The 19,190-nt window shown below is 38.7% G+C and overlaps 3 protein-coding genes across 4 annotated transcripts in view; 1 reads left to right on the top strand and 2 right to left on the bottom strand.

Annotated features, from left to right (window-relative positions):
• The window catches only part of pfkfb4b (6-phosphofructo-2-kinase/fructose-2,6-biphosphatase 4b), a gene marked incomplete in the record, with an annotated part of 7,596 nt that extends 2,174 nt beyond the window's left edge, over positions 1–5,422 (top strand). Inside the window, 8 exon segments of the mRNA XM_035661768.1 lie at positions 323–444; positions 527–734; positions 865–1,011; positions 1,105–1,209; positions 1,313–1,442; positions 1,624–1,686; positions 1,916–1,980; positions 4,254–5,422. Coding sequence (XP_035517661.1) covers positions 323–444; positions 527–734; positions 865–1,011; positions 1,105–1,209; positions 1,313–1,442; positions 1,624–1,686; positions 1,916–1,980; positions 4,254–4,313 — 900 coding nt within the window.
• Positions 5,423–5,477: 55 nt separating this feature from the next.
• arpc4 (actin related protein 2/3 complex, subunit 4) lies at positions 5,478–8,661 on the bottom strand. Its single transcript, XM_035661769.1, has 6 exons — positions 8,572–8,661; positions 7,216–7,334; positions 6,991–7,102; positions 6,746–6,841; positions 6,314–6,484; positions 5,478–6,028 (listed from the first exon to the last, which is right to left on the bottom strand). Exons 1-6 carry the CDS (start codon positions 8,572–8,574, stop codon positions 6,023–6,025), a joined length of 507 nt encoding a protein of 168 aa, XP_035517662.1. The 5' UTR covers positions 8,575–8,661; the 3' UTR covers positions 5,478–6,022.
• A 1,615-nt stretch (positions 8,662–10,276) lies between these two features.
• On the bottom strand, positions 10,277–18,950 carry LOC118328169 (ras-related protein rab7-like). 2 transcript variants are annotated; one of them, XM_035661775.1, is made up of 6 exons: positions 18,575–18,950; positions 14,441–14,503; positions 13,009–13,135; positions 12,598–12,816; positions 11,848–11,976; positions 10,277–11,697 (listed from the first exon to the last, which is right to left on the bottom strand). In XM_035661775.1, the coding sequence occupies exons 2-6, from the start codon at positions 14,491–14,493 to the stop codon at positions 11,602–11,604; spliced, it is 624 nt and encodes a 207-aa protein (XP_035517668.1). In that variant the 5' UTR covers positions 14,494–14,503; positions 18,575–18,950; the 3' UTR covers positions 10,277–11,601. The 2 variants fall into 2 exon arrangements, with proteins under 2 accessions (XP_035517668.1, XP_035517669.1); XM_035661776.1 differs by lacking the exon at positions 18,575–18,950 and adding an exon at positions 17,669–17,691.
• Positions 18,951–19,190: the final 240 nt, after the last annotated feature.

Here is a 19,190-nt window from a genome sequence, read left to right as displayed (position 1 = left end):
CTTTATCTGTTTCACCGTGGGAGAGTGTGAAACGTCCTCTCGATTCCTTTCTATGTCTGGTGCATGTGACGAAATTGACATTAAAGCTGACTTTGACTTTGAAAAGATGTGAGCGTTTGGACGTTTACTCCAAATCAAAAGTTTACCTTTAAAATCTGGCAATATGAATCTTTTGTCTGAACCACGGTGTAGAATCAAGAAGACTTTCAAGCTCTGGTTCTGATTTTAACACACAAACTGAGTGTGAAAACGGCCTGAAAGTGTCAGACAGCTTACTTCCTCTTTTCTCTGCTCTCCTCTTCCTGTGTTTCTGTCTTTATAGCAAGTGAAGTTGGGCAGCCCAGACTACATCCACTGCAACACAGAGGAGGCCATTGAGGACTTCATGGAGAGGATCAAGTGTTACGAGTCCTCCTACCAGCCTCTGGATGAGGTTCTGGACAGGTGAGAACACACAAAATGACTTCAATCAGATTAAACGACCTCTTCAAGGTAGCAGACTGCTGACTTGACTGTCTCGCTCCAGGGATCTGTCCTACATAAAGATCATGGACGTGGGCCGCCGCTACCTGGTGAACCGCGTCCTCGACCACATCCAAAGCCGGATCGTCTACTACCTGATGAACATCCACATCACACCACGCTCCATCTACCTGTGTCGCCACGGTGAGAGCGACCTCAACATCAAGGGACGGATCGGAGGAGACTCTGGCTTGTCTGCCAGAGGAAAAGAGGTGTGTGTGTCTGTATGAGAGCATGAGTCATGTGTGAGTTTAAACGCAGTCAAAAAGATGTGTCGGTACGGTTTTGAAGAGAAATAAATGTTCTTATGGTTTATTGCTACAATGGTCTCTTACCTTCCAGTTTGCCAAAACTCTGGGGAAATTCATCCAGGACCAGAACATCAAAGATCTAAAAGTGTGGACCAGCCAGATGAAGAGAACGATCCAGACAGCCGAGTGCCTGGGAGTGCCGTACGAACAGTGGAAGTCTCTCAACGAAATAGATGCTGTATGTTGATTTTTTTTTAAAAATATATTCAGCAAAACAAATACCACTTTAAGTATTTGTGTTCTCACAAAGCTCCTCCCCTCTGTACCAAAGGGCGTGTGTGAGGAAATGATGTATGAGGAGATCCAAGAGCATTACCCTCTGGAGTTTGCACTGAGAGACCAAGACAAGTATCGCTACCGCTACCCTAAGGGAGAGGTGAGATTCTTCCAAATGTCTCATTATTATTATTTTAAGAGGTGAATGGATTTGTTTGTGTCCTGAAACGTGTGTGTTTGACGGGTCTGTGTTTCTCTGTCAGTCTTATGAAGACCTGGTGCAGCGACTGGAGCCTGTGATAATGGAGCTGGAGAGACAGGAGAACATTCTGGTTGTTTGTCACCAGGCTGTCATGCGTTGTCTTCTTGCATATTTCCTGGACAAGACTGCAGGTATGAAGGACTTACAGTACGCAATATATACAAAAAAAGTGTGTGGACATTTGTGATAGTTTGTTTATTTATGATACACACCAGGCTTTATTTTTTTGTGCTCAGTTTGCAGCCTGAATGAAAACATGCTTTGCACCTTGAAACTTAGATGTTTGATAACTTTCTGTCTCTGCCTCCACAGATGAGTTGCCTTATCTTAAGTGTCCTTTACACACAGTGTTGAAGTTGACCCCCATGGCTTATGGTGAGTACGGTCATTCCACAGGCCTTTTGACATATTTTTGACTATTATGATTCTTTCACATGAAGTCACCCAAGAATGCCATCCCTGATTTAGTATCATTTTGTCTGAAACATAGCAGGATGCTAGCATTTATTAAATAAAATCATCCACTGTAAACTTGGAGACAACCAAAGGTAACTTCCACTTGGTCAAACTATTAATAGTGATTGTTTTGTTTGCTCTCACTCAGGATGTAAAGTGGAGTCTGTCTATTTAGGCGTGGACTCTGTGAACACACACAGAGACAGACCAGAGGTACGTATCCCAGGCAGCACTTAGAAATGTCTCTCAGCAGACGACGTAACTAACTTGAATCCACTTCAGGGGCGATTCACCTCACCGCGTTTTTCCATCCAACTCATCTGTGACCAGGGACTCAGTCGGGAGGATGTCTTGCTGTAAACACTCTTAATTGTAAAAGCTGTGTGTGATTTTCTTCAATGATTTCTGGAGAGTCGACCATCATATTTAGGCTGCGTCATCTCTCTTGAAGCAGGCCTAGCAGTCAGTAATGCTGATCCGCCCCTCTCTTCTTATCGCAGAGAATGTAAATCTTTCACACACGGCAGAGGAAGCCGCGCTCAGTCTCCGTCCACCAGTGACAGCAACCAAGACAACTGTGACATCACTTAGCATTGACACCAGATCCTACCTCCATCCTCCCATTTTTTTTTTTTACATCTCATTTCTCTCTCTCTCTATTAGTGGGAGCAGAATCATGCTGTTTTTTTTTTCTCTCAGGTCTTTTCCTATGGTGGCCCTGAGGGCTCACTGCACTGCAACTTGAGAAAACACATGGAAATGAAGAAAATATCTTCATCAAATTGACAAAACAAACGCCGAAGCGCGCTGCAAATTCAGAAAACAACCAAATACAGACTCGCTGAAAGTTGTACAGAAAACAGAAATGATCTAGAAAACTCTTTATTTCACTTGAAATGAATTTACATTCTGATTGTATGATTCACAGTTGAGTTGGTGAGCTAATAATCAGCAGAAGGTTAACACTAAAATGAAGAAAATGTTTGAAATCATATCTGAATCATGCAATCAGAAAATTAAAATTAACACACCACTGACAACAAATATTTGTCCCAGGAGTGTCCAGACATGTTCGTCACTTTCTAGTGTCCCCTGGAAACTTCTGTTATTTAACGTTGTGTTCTGTACAACTTGCAGCATTACTGCATTGGATGTGTTTTCTTACTTTGCATTTTTTTTAAACCTAAATACTGCACACGTGTTGTCAAATTAATATATATATATATATATATACCAATATAAATTGGTGAAGACGTTTTGCTTTTGTTTTAATCGTTTTGCATATGTTTTTATTAAGTTGCAGTGCGTTGAGCTTTCAGAGCCACCGTATTTTCTTCAGTTTTACATGTTTTTATTAACTAAGTAACTGGAATCCAGTTTCAGGACATATCACTCAGCTGTGTGTATGTGTGTACTTGTACGTATATTTGTGAGGACATTTGTCAGGACAAGGCTGTTTGAGGGTTCAGACTTGGTTTTAGAGTTAAGATTAGAATTAGTCTATAAATACCATGTAGAATTTAACATTGGGCATTTTGTTTTTATAATGAATGTTACCCTGATAGTGTTTTGTATTAACATTAAGCTATTTACATGTATATTATATATAAGCTTGCTGTTTTTTATACTTATGTAAACAAGTGATTAATACATTTAACCTCAACATACATTTTTGCTGCATATGAATTGACGAACAATATTATTTGAATTCCAGTAATATTTTTTTTAAAATAAACTTTGTCTCTGTTGTTTACTGTTTAAATGTGAAGGGTTAATCTACAGTGCCCACTAACAACAACTTTAATCACTAGACCTCCAGTCAAATCAAGATGATAACTATAAAATCATCACTAATAGTGTTAACCGGTTGTTGGATAACACACATTATTAAATTATTTAATTGAATGTAATTTTTTTTTCTTCATATTTTTTGTGTTTGTCAAGGTTTCTTATTGTCAATATAAAAATCTGAATTTAAAAACACCTCATTCTCTTTCTCCTGTTTTCTCCTTTTTTCCTGGTAAAAACATCTGTGATCAATTTTGTCAAAGTTGCTCCACATTTAATAACTGTCTATAAGTACAGTTCTCTATATGTTACACATACACATTGATTTGTCCCAGTAAAAGTAATGTATGAAAAGTTATCTACAGTAAACTCTTCTTTCTCTTTGCTTGAAATTCATAATTTAGATACTCTGAACCATGAGCATGTTTTAATGTCTTCAGAAATCTACCTTTTAATAGATTATCATAAAACTGTTATTTATGAACCACTGTAACATCACCCAGTGTCCATTGATATACTTTATGAATACCAGATGAAAACATGAATTCTGCCTTCATTAAACTAAATGTATCCGAGTCATTTTACTGTTAATCGACATGAAGATGAAGGGATTATTCAATGAACAAAAGTCACTTTGTAAATGTCAGATAAGTAACGTAGGATTATAACTCAGTCCTTTGCTCTCACCCCTGTCTCAGAATGTGAATGTGAAGCGCACCACAGACGACGCTCTGCAGACAGTCCCAGCTCACTTCTAATATCCTGCACTTCCTGTTCCAGCTGAGACCTCGTCCGACTTTCTGTTTGGACCCCTGAACAGCATTATGGGAACAGTGCTGTTCAACTGCCCACCATGGCAGCTTCTTCACTGATACGGAGAATTGGGTATTTTCCCAGACTCGAACTGTAAAGCACTTTCACTAAATGTAATCCATTTTTATACATCTGTTCTGTTGTGAACTATACTGTACTGCTACTGTAGCTCAACTCCCTGGCAGGGAAACTAAAGGAAAATGCCAATATTTTTTATATGTGAGTCTACTGTTATTGTTTGCAATGATAATAGTCCCTTAACTTTCAGCATCCTTTTCCATGATTACATTTAATATCTACTGTACTGTATATTACAGTATGTACTGTGTATACTGCCATATACTGCCAGTGTTTCTCAAGATGTTTCTTTTGTATGAAAAGTAAGTATCATAACTCAAAGACCTGTAACTACTTCAGTTAATCAAAGTCCTTAATCCCTGACTGTTAAACAGAAACTGTGTTTTTCTTTGCTGTTTGGTGAATTATATTTAAAGAAGGCAGACATTGAGCTCAGTGTATCTACTCTGAGTAAACAAAGATTAAGATTAAACATTCCAGGGGGTGAAAATCAAATTCTTACACCACAAAAAATGGAAATAGCATTATAAATGCAAGTGACACTTTTTCTCTAAGATGTAGCAAGCTTATTTTCTTCTTCCAAAATGATGAGCCTCTGTAATCATGGTAGAACCAGGGGGGGGATTTGGGACGGACTTTGTGGGCTTTAATTTTTTTCTTTTTAGACATACAATGAGTCTAAAAAAAAGTGTCACTTCAGAAGGCAGTGTTTGTTTGACAAATGATCAAATGAATGCCTGTTTATATGAGTGTAAAGGTACTGTGTAAACTGTACACGCATGTTCGTTTGATGTAAGTTTTGTGTGTAAATCAACATGTATTATACTGTGTGTCTTTTTTGGAGAACTCTGTACAATATCTGTAATATTATACATTTATAATTTTGCCTATTACTGTTCTGAAAATATAATTCCAAATGCCTTGTTTGTCTCCAGCTGTCAATCTGAATAAAGTGTCGATGTTTGGGGTAAAGACAGAGCTGTGCTGTTTGTGCTTCGTAACAACAGATCAAAAATAAAATCACTAAAATACAAAGGATAATGTTTTTATTTATATTCACTGCCAGCAAGTATATTTGTTTTATTTATTTCCATTTACAATAGGGTTGACTCTGTGTACTTGTGACGTGAAATGTGCGCCAATTGATTGCCCTCATGGTTTAAGGTCTGTCATGACAAAACATCAAAATGAAATCCATGTGCATATAATATATATATATTAAAAAAACATTTAAATTATTTCAAAAAAATCCATATTACCCTGTGCTCACGAATATTGATTACAAATATTTTTTTTTAAGGACCTGCCCGGACTTCTTCTGATGTTCTAAAGGCAGAAATGAATGTCAGTGTGAATATTCAATATGTACAAACGTCAATATTTTTGAGCAAAGGGTCATTTTAAGGTTAAAGGGCAAAACCCCACTGGCCCGTACATCTTTAGCGTACGTCTTACATTTCTCATCTTCTCTTGGCTGATCGTATTTTGTCTCCTCTCTGCCCTGTGATGTGAACGCTCCACAGTGACGGCCAAGATTGCAAAAGGAATGTATTCCCGGGTTTTCTCTCTCTCTCTCTCAGAACTGCAAGAATAAAACAAAAATAATGTCTAAGCTACAGTAAATCTAAAAGACAAAGAAGAATTATATTACTTTTTTTGATATAATAATACAACTTTCATCACCTTTAATATCATCAAAACAGTCTAGCACCAAAATAACCACATAATACATGACGGATCAATGAAAACGTCCTACCATACAAAACTCATAGACACGTACAAATAATGCCAAAACTGAAGCACTTTTGCACATTATGCTGCATCAATGCACTGAGACACATAAAAATGTAGAAAAACAACAACTTACATTTTTGAGGAACTCCTCAGCAACAATCCGAGCCCTGGCGTTGACAGACAGCTTCATTTCACTGATCTCCTTGTCAATCTCCTCCATGAAATGAATGACAAAGTCCACCAGTTTGTGTTTGTACATCTGCTCTGTGTGGAAGTTGGTGATCAGAAAACTGATGTCGTAGCCCTGTGAAAGGAGGATGGAAACCTGTCTGTTATATGTGTAAACATTTGTGGCTTAAAGATAGAGATAACTGAATAACCACTAACTGCAACAGGAACAGCTCTAATGAGTCATTACATTCATTACTGAAACTAGACTCAGTTATAATATAACAGTTCATATAACTGAAGCATTTGAATTTTTGTTCTATATTAGCTTTTACAGAACAACTCATTGAGTTTGGGGCAGTTTTCTTTGACTGAATAAGTATGTGAGGGAACCTACCTCCACTGGTTTCCTCCTCAGGATGAAGAAGTTCTCTGCCCTCATCATCATAAAACGCATGAACTTATGGCACAGAATCTTCTCAATCTCATCAGCCTGCAGCAGCATATTATTTAAAAGGAAATGGTCAAGATTACAGATACATTCTGACCTTTACAGCAATCATATAACTTGCTAACTACTAAGCAACCATCTCTTTTGAATCAGGGTCTTAACACACAGTCACTGACTGTGGTCTGACTGACCTGCTTGACAGCGATGCTGACTCTGACAGAGTTGATGGAGCCCTCAATCAGAACTTTCTCCTTGTCATTACGGCTGATGATCACAGGTTGGAGGAGCAACTCTTTACTACTCCTAAAAGTGGGAGAAACACACAGAACTCATTTTATGTCCACATTAAAAGGGGTGAAACTGCTCGGTCTTAAATCGATCCAAAGTCACACTCGACGTTGCGGAGACAGACTCACCGTACTTCCACTTCTGGCTTGTTGTGTCTCTCCACCACTTGCGAGGAGAAATTCTCCAGGCAGAGGGCGGCCTGCAGGGTAGCACGCACCGCATTGAGATATGGGCGTAAGGTTGCCGTCTGAGGAAGGAGAGAGTGAGAGAGTGAAGATGATTATCATTCCTAAAGAAGAATGCCTGACTCTAAAGGCAGACTGACTTACGAGAAGTCCTGTGGAATAACAAGTTTCATATATACGCTCTTCCTTTCCTGAGCCTGGCAGAGAGCTACATTTTGAAAGATTTATAATAAATGTAAGAAGAATTTATGTCACAAATAAGGAGTGACAATTTGCAAAACATCACAGAAATTTTGACAAATATTAATATTAAAATACTTTAACATAGAATAATAAAATAATAAAACAGTGGTCTTATGCCCTGGTTTAAATGTGTAATCTGGCTGAAGGCAAAACTAAGTGATAACGCATTCAAATGTGTAGATGTTTAAGATACAAATGAGCATATATTTATAATTAGACTTATGCAAACATAAAATATAAAATGCAGCGCTTAGTACATATTTTTTTACAACTCTAAAATAACCAAATATACGTTTATGTTAAAAATGATAAAGAAAGTATATAAGACAATATATTGTTACTGTACTGTACCGATCAAGCTATACAGAGGTATGTTTTTAAACTGATCCTCATATCTGACCTCACTAATAGAATACCAATACAAAAAGGCAGTTACAATTCTAAAAGGTGATAACCAGGATAAACAAATTGAATGATTAAGCTGTGGTATTTTTCAACTCTGAGGGAATATGCAACTCCACCATCATAATCTGGGCAGCTGCTACCAGCTAAAGAGTCAACTAGTGCACCAGGGAATGACAGGAGACACTGGCAGACAAACAACTGTTCATTTAACAATGAGATTATTTAAAGCTGAGGGACACAGCAGCGCCAGAGGGCTGTATCGACATCAGTGCAGCTGGTTCAACAGATGTGTCCATCACTGCAGTTCGTGTTTTATGTTACTTAGCAACAAAGTATTACTACTGTTTGTTTGTTGTTTTAACTTTACCAACGGCCGACACGACACGTCACAATTAACTCGAACGTTCTGTCCGCTGTACGCGCTCTGACGAAGAAGGATTCTATTATGTCGAATATTTTCTCTACCTGCTAACGTTAGCCTGTTAGCTCACTGCCTGCTCAGCTAGCCCAAATAATACTAGAGGAAAAACCACGAGCTGTTTCCTTTACGCACGGATGTTTAGTCGAAGAGCGCTAACGATTTAACAAAGTGTGGTGTATGTAGCTATTAAATGTGTCGGTTTATCGGCACTTATGTGTCATTTATCTTACCATTTCTCTGTATGGTGAGAGGCGGCTAAAGGCGGAAGTAGCTACTCTTGTCAGGGCTTTTCCGTGAACATACCGGAAATCAACTCTGCCTCCGAGCTACTTCTGCTGTAAAGCAACCGCAGTTACATCAAGAGGAGAAATGAAATGCATCACACAGTGACCACTGTGCAGTAAAATATTAGGAATTTACAATGTAGGTAGTTAAATTCTCTGTTTTTCAGTGATACTATAATGGCAGAGAAAGCTCACTGAAGACAAAACATACTATTACTTTAACCAAAATAATTGTTAAACAGATTCTTTTATTTTTCAATTTAAACTTCTGTAGTAGTTTTGGCAAAATTCTTATAAAAATGAACAATTGAATGATGATAAAGTTTTCATTTAGATTTTCGGGGCTTGGTGGTGTACCAGAATGACTTTTCTCAACATGCCACAAATGCAAGTGGCAGGGCTGGGTCTACATCCTGAAGTGCTCCTAATGAGCCACATGACAATGAGCCAGTATACACAAAGGCAGGCTCCTGGAACTAGTTCACCTCAGAGGAATGCAGTCGCTTTAATGTTGTCTATGACAATCCAAAATGTCTGCTGTAAAAATAAAGGTCTAGGCCTGTGATACAGAAGATATCTCACAAGAGGGAATAGCACAGGTGATAAAATGAATGATGGCTGAATACCGTGTTTGCTTCTTTGGTGTCAGGATCCTGGTACTGTGCATGACTCCAAGGATCAAGGATATTTATTTTTAATCATACAACACAACAACAGAAGGTTGTACAGAAAATGACAGTTTGAAGTCCCTTTACTTAGACGTGAGGACTGTGGATGGACACTGTTTTGAGCCCGTGTGTGATTATTGTGTGTGTACCTTGAGGATGAAGCTGAGACTTCTGATTCAAGGTCTGAAGGTATAATTCTTAATGCCCATCTGTTGAATGAAGGTATTACAAATGTGCTTTGTGTGTTGTCACACAAAGATTATGTCCACTTTATAGACTGCAGGAATGTTCTTGCCACATTCTTGGTCAATAAAAGGGTCTTCATAAAACAAATATTAGCCTCTGATTTCCTGTTGTTTGGCCAGCCTGAGGCCCATTTCGTCCACACCGGACATTAGTGAGGAGCAGCCTTAAATCCAAGCTGGGACTAAAGGCTCCTATTCTGGCTCTCTTCCTGGGGGTGATGACAGCACCCGCTGTGGTGGGCTATGATTGGCTCATTAATGTTTTCAGTAACACTTCCGACTGTCATAATGCATTGGGTGCATGGCTGTGTTGTACAAGGTCATGCAAACCTTTTGTAATTATTCTGGCTGATTTGACCTTTTACTACACACACATAGGAAATATTGGGTGGGTGTAAAAAGAGTGAGTTCAAGCACTCGGTGAGTTTGCAGAGATCTTCCAAATCCATAGAATTAAAAGTATTACAAAGGGGCAGCTGCACTAACAGGAGAGTCAGGGAGCTGTCAAATAAGCACCATGAGGTCTATTGGCCCAAATAAAAAAAAGAAAACTTGTGTTAGGGCATTTACCAAGTATTTCAAACAGCATTCATCCAAGTATAATATCACATATTTCATAGAACATATAAATGCCAAGAAAAATAATTATATCTTTCACTACGCAAGTGAGGCTGTGTCTGGATGCAAGAAATTAACCAAACCAATCACACAGAAATGAAGACACATAGTGGTAGACCATTGATATATTCAAGAGTTTTTTATTATTTGACGTCCCAATTTTCTTTGACAACATCATTGGCATCGCAGTGATTTTTTTCTATAAGGAGAAAGAGTAATACCAGGGCAAAAAGTTGGATCTTTTCTTTAAATGGAGAGAGAGACCATCCATTTCAGTTCAATCCATCAGCCATTTACCTTTACCATCTATACACTGTAATGCACGATCCATTAAAAATATTAAGTACTTAGCCAACCTGAGCTACAAGCGGATAGAGAGAACAGCAATAACAAAGACATGACAGAAGACAGGTGTATGCCGTGTTGGTGACACATATTGTAATTCCATAGCGTTGAAAGATGTCTGATGAAGGACATAACACATACAGCAGTAATAGTATCAGTACAAGTAATGTTACATAAAAGGCAAATATTAATATATCAAGGAATTAATCCATGTTTTACACTGTGACTGCGTTATCAGCTTTTACTTAATGTCTACTTAGGAACATTTCTTCTGCAGTGTGAGGCAGTTTTAAACCAATTTACACACAACCTTGAAGGGAAAAGGCAGTACAATCACCAAAGTGTTCAACAGATTCTCAGGGGATGATTGACAGGGAAAGCAAAGTGAGGAAGTATAATTTGAAGCTTACCAAAAGGCGTGCGGTAGCAGATGTTGCCCAAAATCAGTCATCCCTCTATAACATTTAAAGGCAAAAAACATAAAAAGAAAGTGCAAAAAACAAGTATGTGTTTCAGATTGGCTTAAGAAATAACATTAGCCAATTAAAATATATATATGTATATATATATATATATATAGTTCAACTCGATTATTTGTTGACAGGCAAAAGAAAGCAAAGAAAAAACAGAAAGAGAATAAGATACTTGGGATGCTGACATTAGCCAACATCATCTCACATTACAGAGCATCAGCCAGTCCATCTAGAGTTCCCGATTGCACTCTTTGAACATGGCTCCATCTTGCCCCCTCAGCGTGAGAGTCAGAAAAATGGGTGGGCAGGGCAAGAGATCACTCACTATCGAGTCAGGGGACTGTGAGGCCAGGAGGGGTGTCATTCATCTCTTGTGTGATCTTTGGGCACTGGATTTGTCGGCGTATTTTCTGACAGTACGCTAGTGTAATAATTTGTGAACTAAGTGGGTGGGTGGGTTACATCCATGTGCTGCGTACTGCGTGAGGGGTTGTGTCGATGGAATGAACAGTGGCGTGAAGGAGGAAGACCAGTAGGGAAGTCCCTTTCCCTGGGAGTGGTGCAGGAGATGTAACCGGTGACAGGGCGTTTCAGAAAGCCAAGAGAGAAGATGGTCCAAGTTGTCCCTTAGCAGCTGCAGCTTTCTGCTGAAGGTTTAGCTCTGTCATTCCTATCCAGTTTTATGGGCTCTGGGAATTCATTATACAACTCCACCTCTGTCTCCTGGCAGGAATCACAGGGGAGAAAATAATCAGCATAGGAGAAAGTCATGAAGACTTTTATTCAGTTATTGTGGAACAGATATTGCATCAAGATATAATGCTAATAATCTCCACTATCTTTCATATTTCATTTCAAGCAACTGCAACTCACTTGTTTGAGGGCGTTACGTGCAATTGTCTGGAATGCCTGTTCTACATTTATGGCTTCTTTGGCGCTGGTCTCAAAGTAGGGGATGTTGTTCTTACTCTGACACCAAGCCTGAGCCCTTTTGGTGGTTACCTGTGTGTGTGAGGAGAAAGAGATTCATCAGTATGGTGAGCGGGAATGTACTGTATAAGGAATAGAAAAAGAAAAAATGTTGAAGTAAATGTTATTTCTCAACACAATGCAGAAAGATGGGAGCATTTTCCAGATGAATTATAATGTTCCAATGTCCAGCCTAGTCGTCAAGTTGCATACAACTGTCCCACCACATTGTCCCAGTTTCGCCCCCCTTAAAAAGACTGTGATGGACAAGGGTGCTAGATGTCTACTTAAATTTTTGGTCTCTTGCCACAAGTCTGATCATTTTTTATAACAGAATAACAGAAAAGTCAAAAATTGTCATAAAAAAAAAGAAAAAAAACTTGCCATACTTTTAACAAATTTAGATGTATCTTGCAGCAAGCACTGTACCAAATCTGTTTGTCTGACAGTATGATGTTAATTGGTTTGCATCTGATCTAATCAAACATTAATAATATCCTATTATTAAGCCACAGAGAGTGCATTTTCATTAACTTACAGAAGTATGAACCTTCTTACTGGCCACAGAAATGACTTTGCCCAGCTAAAGTGACTGCTGTGTTCAAAGTGCAAAAAATCTAAGTCATCACAGAGACATTATCCATTCATACCAACCTGTCTATTCTCCAAGTCAATCTTGTTGCCTAGCACCACAAAGGGAAAGTTCTCAGGATCTCGAGGACTGGCCTGGATCAGAAACTCATCCCTCCAGCTGTCGAGTGTCTTGAAGGTGTTGGGTGCAGTCACGTCAAACACCAGCACACAGCAGTCTGCTCCACGGTAGAATGCAACACCCAAAGACTGGAACCTCTCCTGGCCAGCGGTGTCCCAGATCTAGACAACCACAAGTAGACAAAACATTTAGTACATGGGCAAGATTACAGAACAGAACACTGCTACAAATCTTGGAGACAATGCAAAATGCTGATACCCTGGAAAGGAAGCTACAAATAACAGCAGGCTTTAAATGCCTGAACATTCTTGATGTTTTATTTCCCGAGATTTCCAGTTGTAATTGTGACGTACCTGCATTGTAACAAGCCGGTCATCCACCATCACCTCCTTGGTCAGGAAGTCTGCGCCTATTGTAGCTTTGTACTGGTTACTAAACTTCTTGTTCACATACTGGTTCATTAGGGAGGTCTTTCCAACACTGAGAGTAGAAAACAACAGACAGCAGGATGACAAATACTGCAGATGGTAAAAAGTAAAAAGGTTGCACAGGTTGACTGATAGCTAGTACGAAATATGCAGTCATTAGATTCATTCACAGCTGTGTGATATATGAATGTAATCAAAACCCCATTAACACTTTATACCCACATCATCCTGGGCACATTGGATTACCTATCTCATCTCAAGAAGGCCAACCAAAAAGCATTACAGATGGATTGAATTCTGATTGCTCAAATCATCTCCCAAGTGTAAGTACTTCAGTAAACAGTCTGCGGAGAAGTGGCCACTTACAGAGTCTTTTACACGTGTGATAATAACTGAAATGGCACTGAAATTACAATGAGATTAGCCATTGTTATTTCTGTCACATATAAAGTGACAGGACAAAAACGGCTCCAGCTAATTAAATCTGATACCAAATCAGTGCACCCACTGTATGGTCTGCATGGGTGAGAGAACGCTGATAGATGAGGGAGATTGCTGTTAATCCATTCATGGGATTCACCCATGCGTTTGTGTTAGTTCATAGATAACTATTAGCTCAACTGCTTTCTGTTGCAACCAAACTGCTACAGGTTATTCTTCTTATGAAATTTGACCAAAATACCAAATTTGACCAAATAGCTTCAGGTGAATTATCAACACACACTGGGACAGAGGAGTAGCAAGCCAAGACGGATGCAAACAGTTTTAGGATCCAGCCAACAGAAACACATATGTATGTAACTGCATCTGGATTTTATCAGAATAAGACAGCTGACATGTCAAGTGTAAATGGGGTCCAACATTATGAGATACTGCCTGGGATCTTGGTTTATTATAGTTTCGTAACATACTGTGGTTTAATGTTCCTGTTTCCTAGTCTGACTTTTTATGACTTTGTTTTACAACAGTGAATGTTTCATATATCATATAAAATTAATTATCTATAGTTTAGAATATGGTAGCAGTCGGTTTTTCCAACATCACCAGGCTTTAGTATCACTTTAGGCTGTGAAACTTCATGTGGTCTTAAAACAGCCTTTGCATAAAGATGCAGTTACTTTTCATAGTATAGCTGTATTTTTACAGGAGCAGAGCTCTGCCTGGAGACAGCTTACGGCACGTAAAAACTTCTAACAACAAAGAAATAGCACTGATAGATCTATAATCTTCAATGACTCCAAACAAAAATAATACCTTAGCATTTCATTTTTTTCCCCACCACACTTTTTTTTTTCCAGCCCCTGATTTCCTACGTAACTGGTTTTTACATGTAGTAAGGAAATATGCTGTGACTCACCCAGAATCTCCCAGGATGATGACTTTCAAGAGCACTTTCTTCCTGGATGTCATTTTTCCACAGCTGCAGAGACACAAACAGCAAAAAAAAAAAAAAGTTTAGCTTACAGAGAGACCACAACAATGCGTCCCTAACATCTTCATTGCAAGTCACAACCTAATCACCAGTTTCCAATTCCAAACGGACAATGCAATCAATACAAAGGTAAAGCTGTTTCTATGCAGACAGGCCCTTTGGAAAACAGTCTACAATTTTTGTGTGGAGTTTCATGCTGCTGGACCAATCAGGTTTGAATAGCATTCATTCCAGTCATGTGTTTTCTAAGCTGTTGGGCAAATCACGAGGAACTTATCGCTCTCTCTCTTTCTCTCTCACGCACCACAGGAAGTTACCTCCAAGACGACTGACTCTCTAGAGGACTGATTCCCTACAACCAAGACCAAGTGACACGTGCCATTTTTTGCAGATATCACTGTCACAAAGCAGACAACCTACTACAGCACATGTTGGTTTCAGTACACTAGCAAACATTGTAACTGATTGATAATATATTATGTGAAATGAGCTTTTACATGAGTGGGGGGACAATGTACATTACTATATTTATTCAAAGCCCTACTGTATGTCTTCATATATACACATAATTGTATCAAGTGGTATTTTTCATTAATAAAAAGTAGAAACTATAAAGTAAACACACCATGTAAGGCCTTTTAATGTGATCTTCTAATGTAAATGTTATTTCAATAAAAAGACGGAGACACAAATTTGGCATATTTGTGGGCAAATACTGCAGAAATTCTCCCTTTTCCAACAATGCAACAATAAACTTTTCTCCACGATTCAAGTTCGTCATAGACGTTACTTGTAGCAAGAACTGTATTTCCCCATGAGGTAATCTGTGTAATTTCTGAATGTTCAAATGCAGTTGTGAACAGTAAAGTGTATCATTTCCTCCAAGCCCCGTTAAAATAAAGTAAGATCTGAGATATCGCCCCACACGCCAAAAAATGGGCGAGCAAATTCTGTATCGTCTCCATCTAGCGGATGTGATTAATTTAGGAAATTTCTAAATTGTAGCAAGGAGATGTGTTTTGTAAATCAAAAGAAAGAAGGGAGCAATGAGATGTATTATAACACTGTTTTGTGAAAATAAAACCTGATGATCCATTATTATATATGATATTATTAGATATTATTAATTAATGTGCAAATTCTTCACTAAAAAGGTACAATCCTGACCATTGGTGTACGAGATGCAGAACATGATGGAGCCTCATCTTTGGTCTTTTCTAATATTATTCATTCTACCCTCTATCTAGCAGTGCCCCCCTACCTTTCAAGATTTCATTATGGCTGACAAAAATATAATGACTTCACTTTTCATGGAGGAAACAGACTGAACTGAAATGGGACAGTAAAATAAACAAAAAATGGATACGTTCCAGAGATAAAGGGGTATCTGTAAACCTTATCCACGTGCAAATAGGTTAACAAACTAAAATATACCTTGATTTTATAAGAGACTGCTTTATCTTTTTCACACATTTGTCTTATCTGTGCCAAGTAAACAGTCCAGCACAATGCAACTTAGAAAGTGTGGAATAGAGAAAACTTTGGCAGATGTATTGAAATCTGATACTGTTTGTAATTTGTGAACAAAAATGCCTTTAATCAATACCTGTCTGTCCCTTTTATTCTTATTATAATTACTTCCATCACTTGTTACACAACAGTCTTTACGGTAAACATTATCTCTTCCTATCAGTCAAAATACATCATGCACAAAACACAAAAGACATTTCATGCATGCCAATCTACCAACACAAACAGGTTTTTTTTGTAATCCAAGTATAGAACATAACTTAATAACTTGCAATACTTACAAAATTCAAGACAAAAATAACTGATTCAACGGATACAATAAATCACGAGCGCGTAAAGTAAATCAAAATACTGAAACTAAGCCAATAAAACACAAACACTTCAGTTCCCATCAGGCACTGGAAAGGACACTTGTGGTATTTCTGAATGGAACAAGCACAGCACTGCAGTGACAGCCATACTGTGAAGCATGAACAACAGCTCATCACTGAAGTCTAGGCATGGTAGGACCGCAGTCACATGATTACAAAAGAAACTCAACTCAGATCTTTAACCTCTGACAAGTGTTACACATTTATTGCTAAATCACCTCTGACAGGAGCTTCAGTCAGAAAGCAGGTGAATGGCTCACAAACAGCCTAAGAAATACTTTCACGCACCAACATGCTGACAAACTGAGTAAATCTTGATACAGATTTTTAAAAACATCTGCAAATCTGTGGAAATGTGTCTAGGTGTATATGTAAGCCATTATTCTTAAAAAAAAAAAAAAAAAGGAGTGCTGCTGGTTAAAAGTAGCCGATGTGTGATGGGCAGTTTTGTCTGGGTGATGACTGGGTAAGTATCTGTATTAATTAAAAATGATGTGTCATGAAAATACCAAAAAAATTAGAATAACTTAGTAGTGGCAAGTGTCCATTGCGACACTAGTTGATGTTAGTATCTAACTGTTCAAGGATTCAGGCGTTGAAATGTGTGTTTGAAACTGTCACGTGTTGGGACAAAAAAATAAAAGTCCCGACACATTTTGCATCTGCCCATAAATCACTGGCACAAGCAGCTGGAATTAACAGATCACCTCTGATTTTCATTATGTATGCACGCCCACAGACACAAACAGTCTCTGGACTAAATATAGAATTGGAAGATTGAGTTCTGATGTTTCTCAATGCTCACAATCTCCATGTGTCATAATTAAAGTTGGGCCATCGTTATGTTTCCCGATGCCCCCTGTGATAAACAGATACCAGTAGTCAACAAGTGCAGGGTTAATAACAAGAGCAAAGTCAGTACGGTCAAAATCAGGCGTGGTGATAGAATAGAAAACAACAAATAACTCAAAAAATGTGGGTAAATCACTAAACTACAGCATTAAAAACAAATGTTTTGAAGGAAAAGATTGTTTTCCCACACGAGCCTGCAGACAAATGTAGATGCTCAACTATAAACACACAAAGAACAGCGGAAAACAAACTAGAAGGCACACCGTGCAGCGGAAAATGAGACCCAGCTGTGTACGCTACAAGGTTAACGTAAAAAGTTTTCAGGCATTTTAACCATGAGAAGCACACATGAACATGCCGTGCTGAAAAAAAAATATATCCAAAGAATCAGAGGACTCACGCTAACTCATGGGATATGTGAAATCTTAAATTAGAGCTGATCCAAACAACAAGTCGGCAGGAACCTCAGAGCCAAACTCCAATATGAAGTAACCTGAGATGAGCCATTGGCCAACTACTGTAACTGATCATTAAAAACAAAAATCACACAACAGTAACACGTGCCAGTCTTTATACTCTAAATGTGAATGTAATATGTATGATTTAAAAAAAAAACAAATTAAAAAGGGCTAGACGACCTTTGTACTTGAATAAGAAAGAAATACAGGACTGTTATGTGTGGATGTCAATAGGTTTCAGGTTACACTCCCCCAGTAAGCTTTTTGGCACAAGTGATGGGCGTTGCAGCCACATCAGAGCATTATATTAATTACCTATGATCGTGTACCTGCGGGACCTGTGAGTCACAACCGAAACAAAAACTATTTAACACAGAAAAACAAGGACAAGTCTGCCTAGCAACAGAACGACAGAGACACAGGGGATTTATCTCACACAGTCCGCTGGCAGAAGACAAATAAAACTCGATACTTCCACCATCAAGACATGTTTCCCAACCCACCTCGACATTTCATTAATCCACAATCCATAAATTGGTAGTTTGGAGGTGAAAGTCTAAGTGTCTCCTTCTCTGAATGCAAATCCAATCCAAATAACAATCCAAGGATTTAGTCAATATTTCCATCTTTTTTCACGATGCTTTACTCGCCTCCCCGGTTCTCCTTTCTTGTTGGAGTCGACCCAGAGAGGAGCCACAGGCCGGCCTTGTTTTTGCCAACCAGCTTCTCGAAAAACATTGCACCACCACCATTATTAGCCGTCATAGCGTTAATAGGACACTGGAGGACTTGATGAGCGAGCAAATATTATGCATGTTAACAAACCGATGTCGTCTCGGGAAACTTACTTTCAGCTTGTATCACACCGGAGCTGCGACTTCTTCACGGGAACCGAGCAGACTGCGAGCTAACTAGCTGTTATTGTCCAGGACACTTAGCGCTACTGGCTAACTAGGCGTTACGTTAGCTGTTAGCTCGCTGGCACTCAACTCGTAAACTAGCGTTAATTTGGCAATACCTCGTTTCGGACGTTTAGAAAAAAACGCGTTGGCCTTTGCGTAAACACTTACAAAATCCGTATCCTAAAATGACAAGGCAGATTATCTACAACTGGGGTGTAAATTTGGCACTTTGCTTGAACGCTTGCTCTCCAGCGAGCTGACTATCTGCTCTTCCAGCCTCTCGCTCTGTTCCCCTTTCACTTCCTCCTCCGAAACAACGCCTGCGTCAGACGTCAGACGCAGCTGACTCATAATCCCCGCCCACTTTTTTTTTTTTGTTGTTTGCAAAAATTATTGCAATCTTGATCTACGGCGGATGTAGCAAGTACAATCATTAAAAACGCCTATGTGATCAGACTCAGCTTCAGTTTTTAAGAGTTTGTCATTAAGATAAGATAAGATAAGATAAGATATTCCTTTATTTGTCCCACAATGGGGAAATTCCGATGTTGCAGCAGCAAAG

This window comes from Morone saxatilis, unplaced genomic scaffold, assembly GCF_004916995.1.
Source record: "Morone saxatilis isolate NCDOM2014 unplaced genomic scaffold, NCSU_SB_2.0 Contig18, whole genome shotgun sequence".
Lineage (NCBI taxonomy): Eukaryota > Metazoa > Chordata > Actinopteri > Moronidae > Morone > Morone saxatilis.
This window is presented reverse-complemented; position numbering and strand designations above follow the sequence as displayed.

Coding starts and splice junctions, on each gene's coding strand:
- LOC118328169 (XM_035661775.1), bottom strand. CDS start 14,493: ATGACATCCAGGAAGAAAGTGCTCTTGAAAGTCATCATCCTGGGAGAT. Junction 12,817..13,008: donor ACCGGCTTGTTACAATGCAG/GTACGTCACAAT, acceptor GTGGTTGTCTAG/ATCTGGGACACCGCTGGCCA. Junction 11,977..12,597: donor TTGACTTGGAGAATAGACAG/GTTGGTATGAAT, acceptor TCACACACACAG/GTAACCACCAAAAGGGCTCA.
- arpc4 (XM_035661769.1), bottom strand. Junction 6,842..6,990: donor TCAGCATCGCTGTCAAGCAG/GTCAGTCAGACC, acceptor ATGCTGCTGCAG/GCTGATGAGATTGAGAAGAT. Junction 6,485..6,745: donor TGAGGAGGAAACCAGTGGAG/GTAGGTTCCCTC, acceptor CTCCTTTCACAG/GGCTACGACATCAGTTTTCT.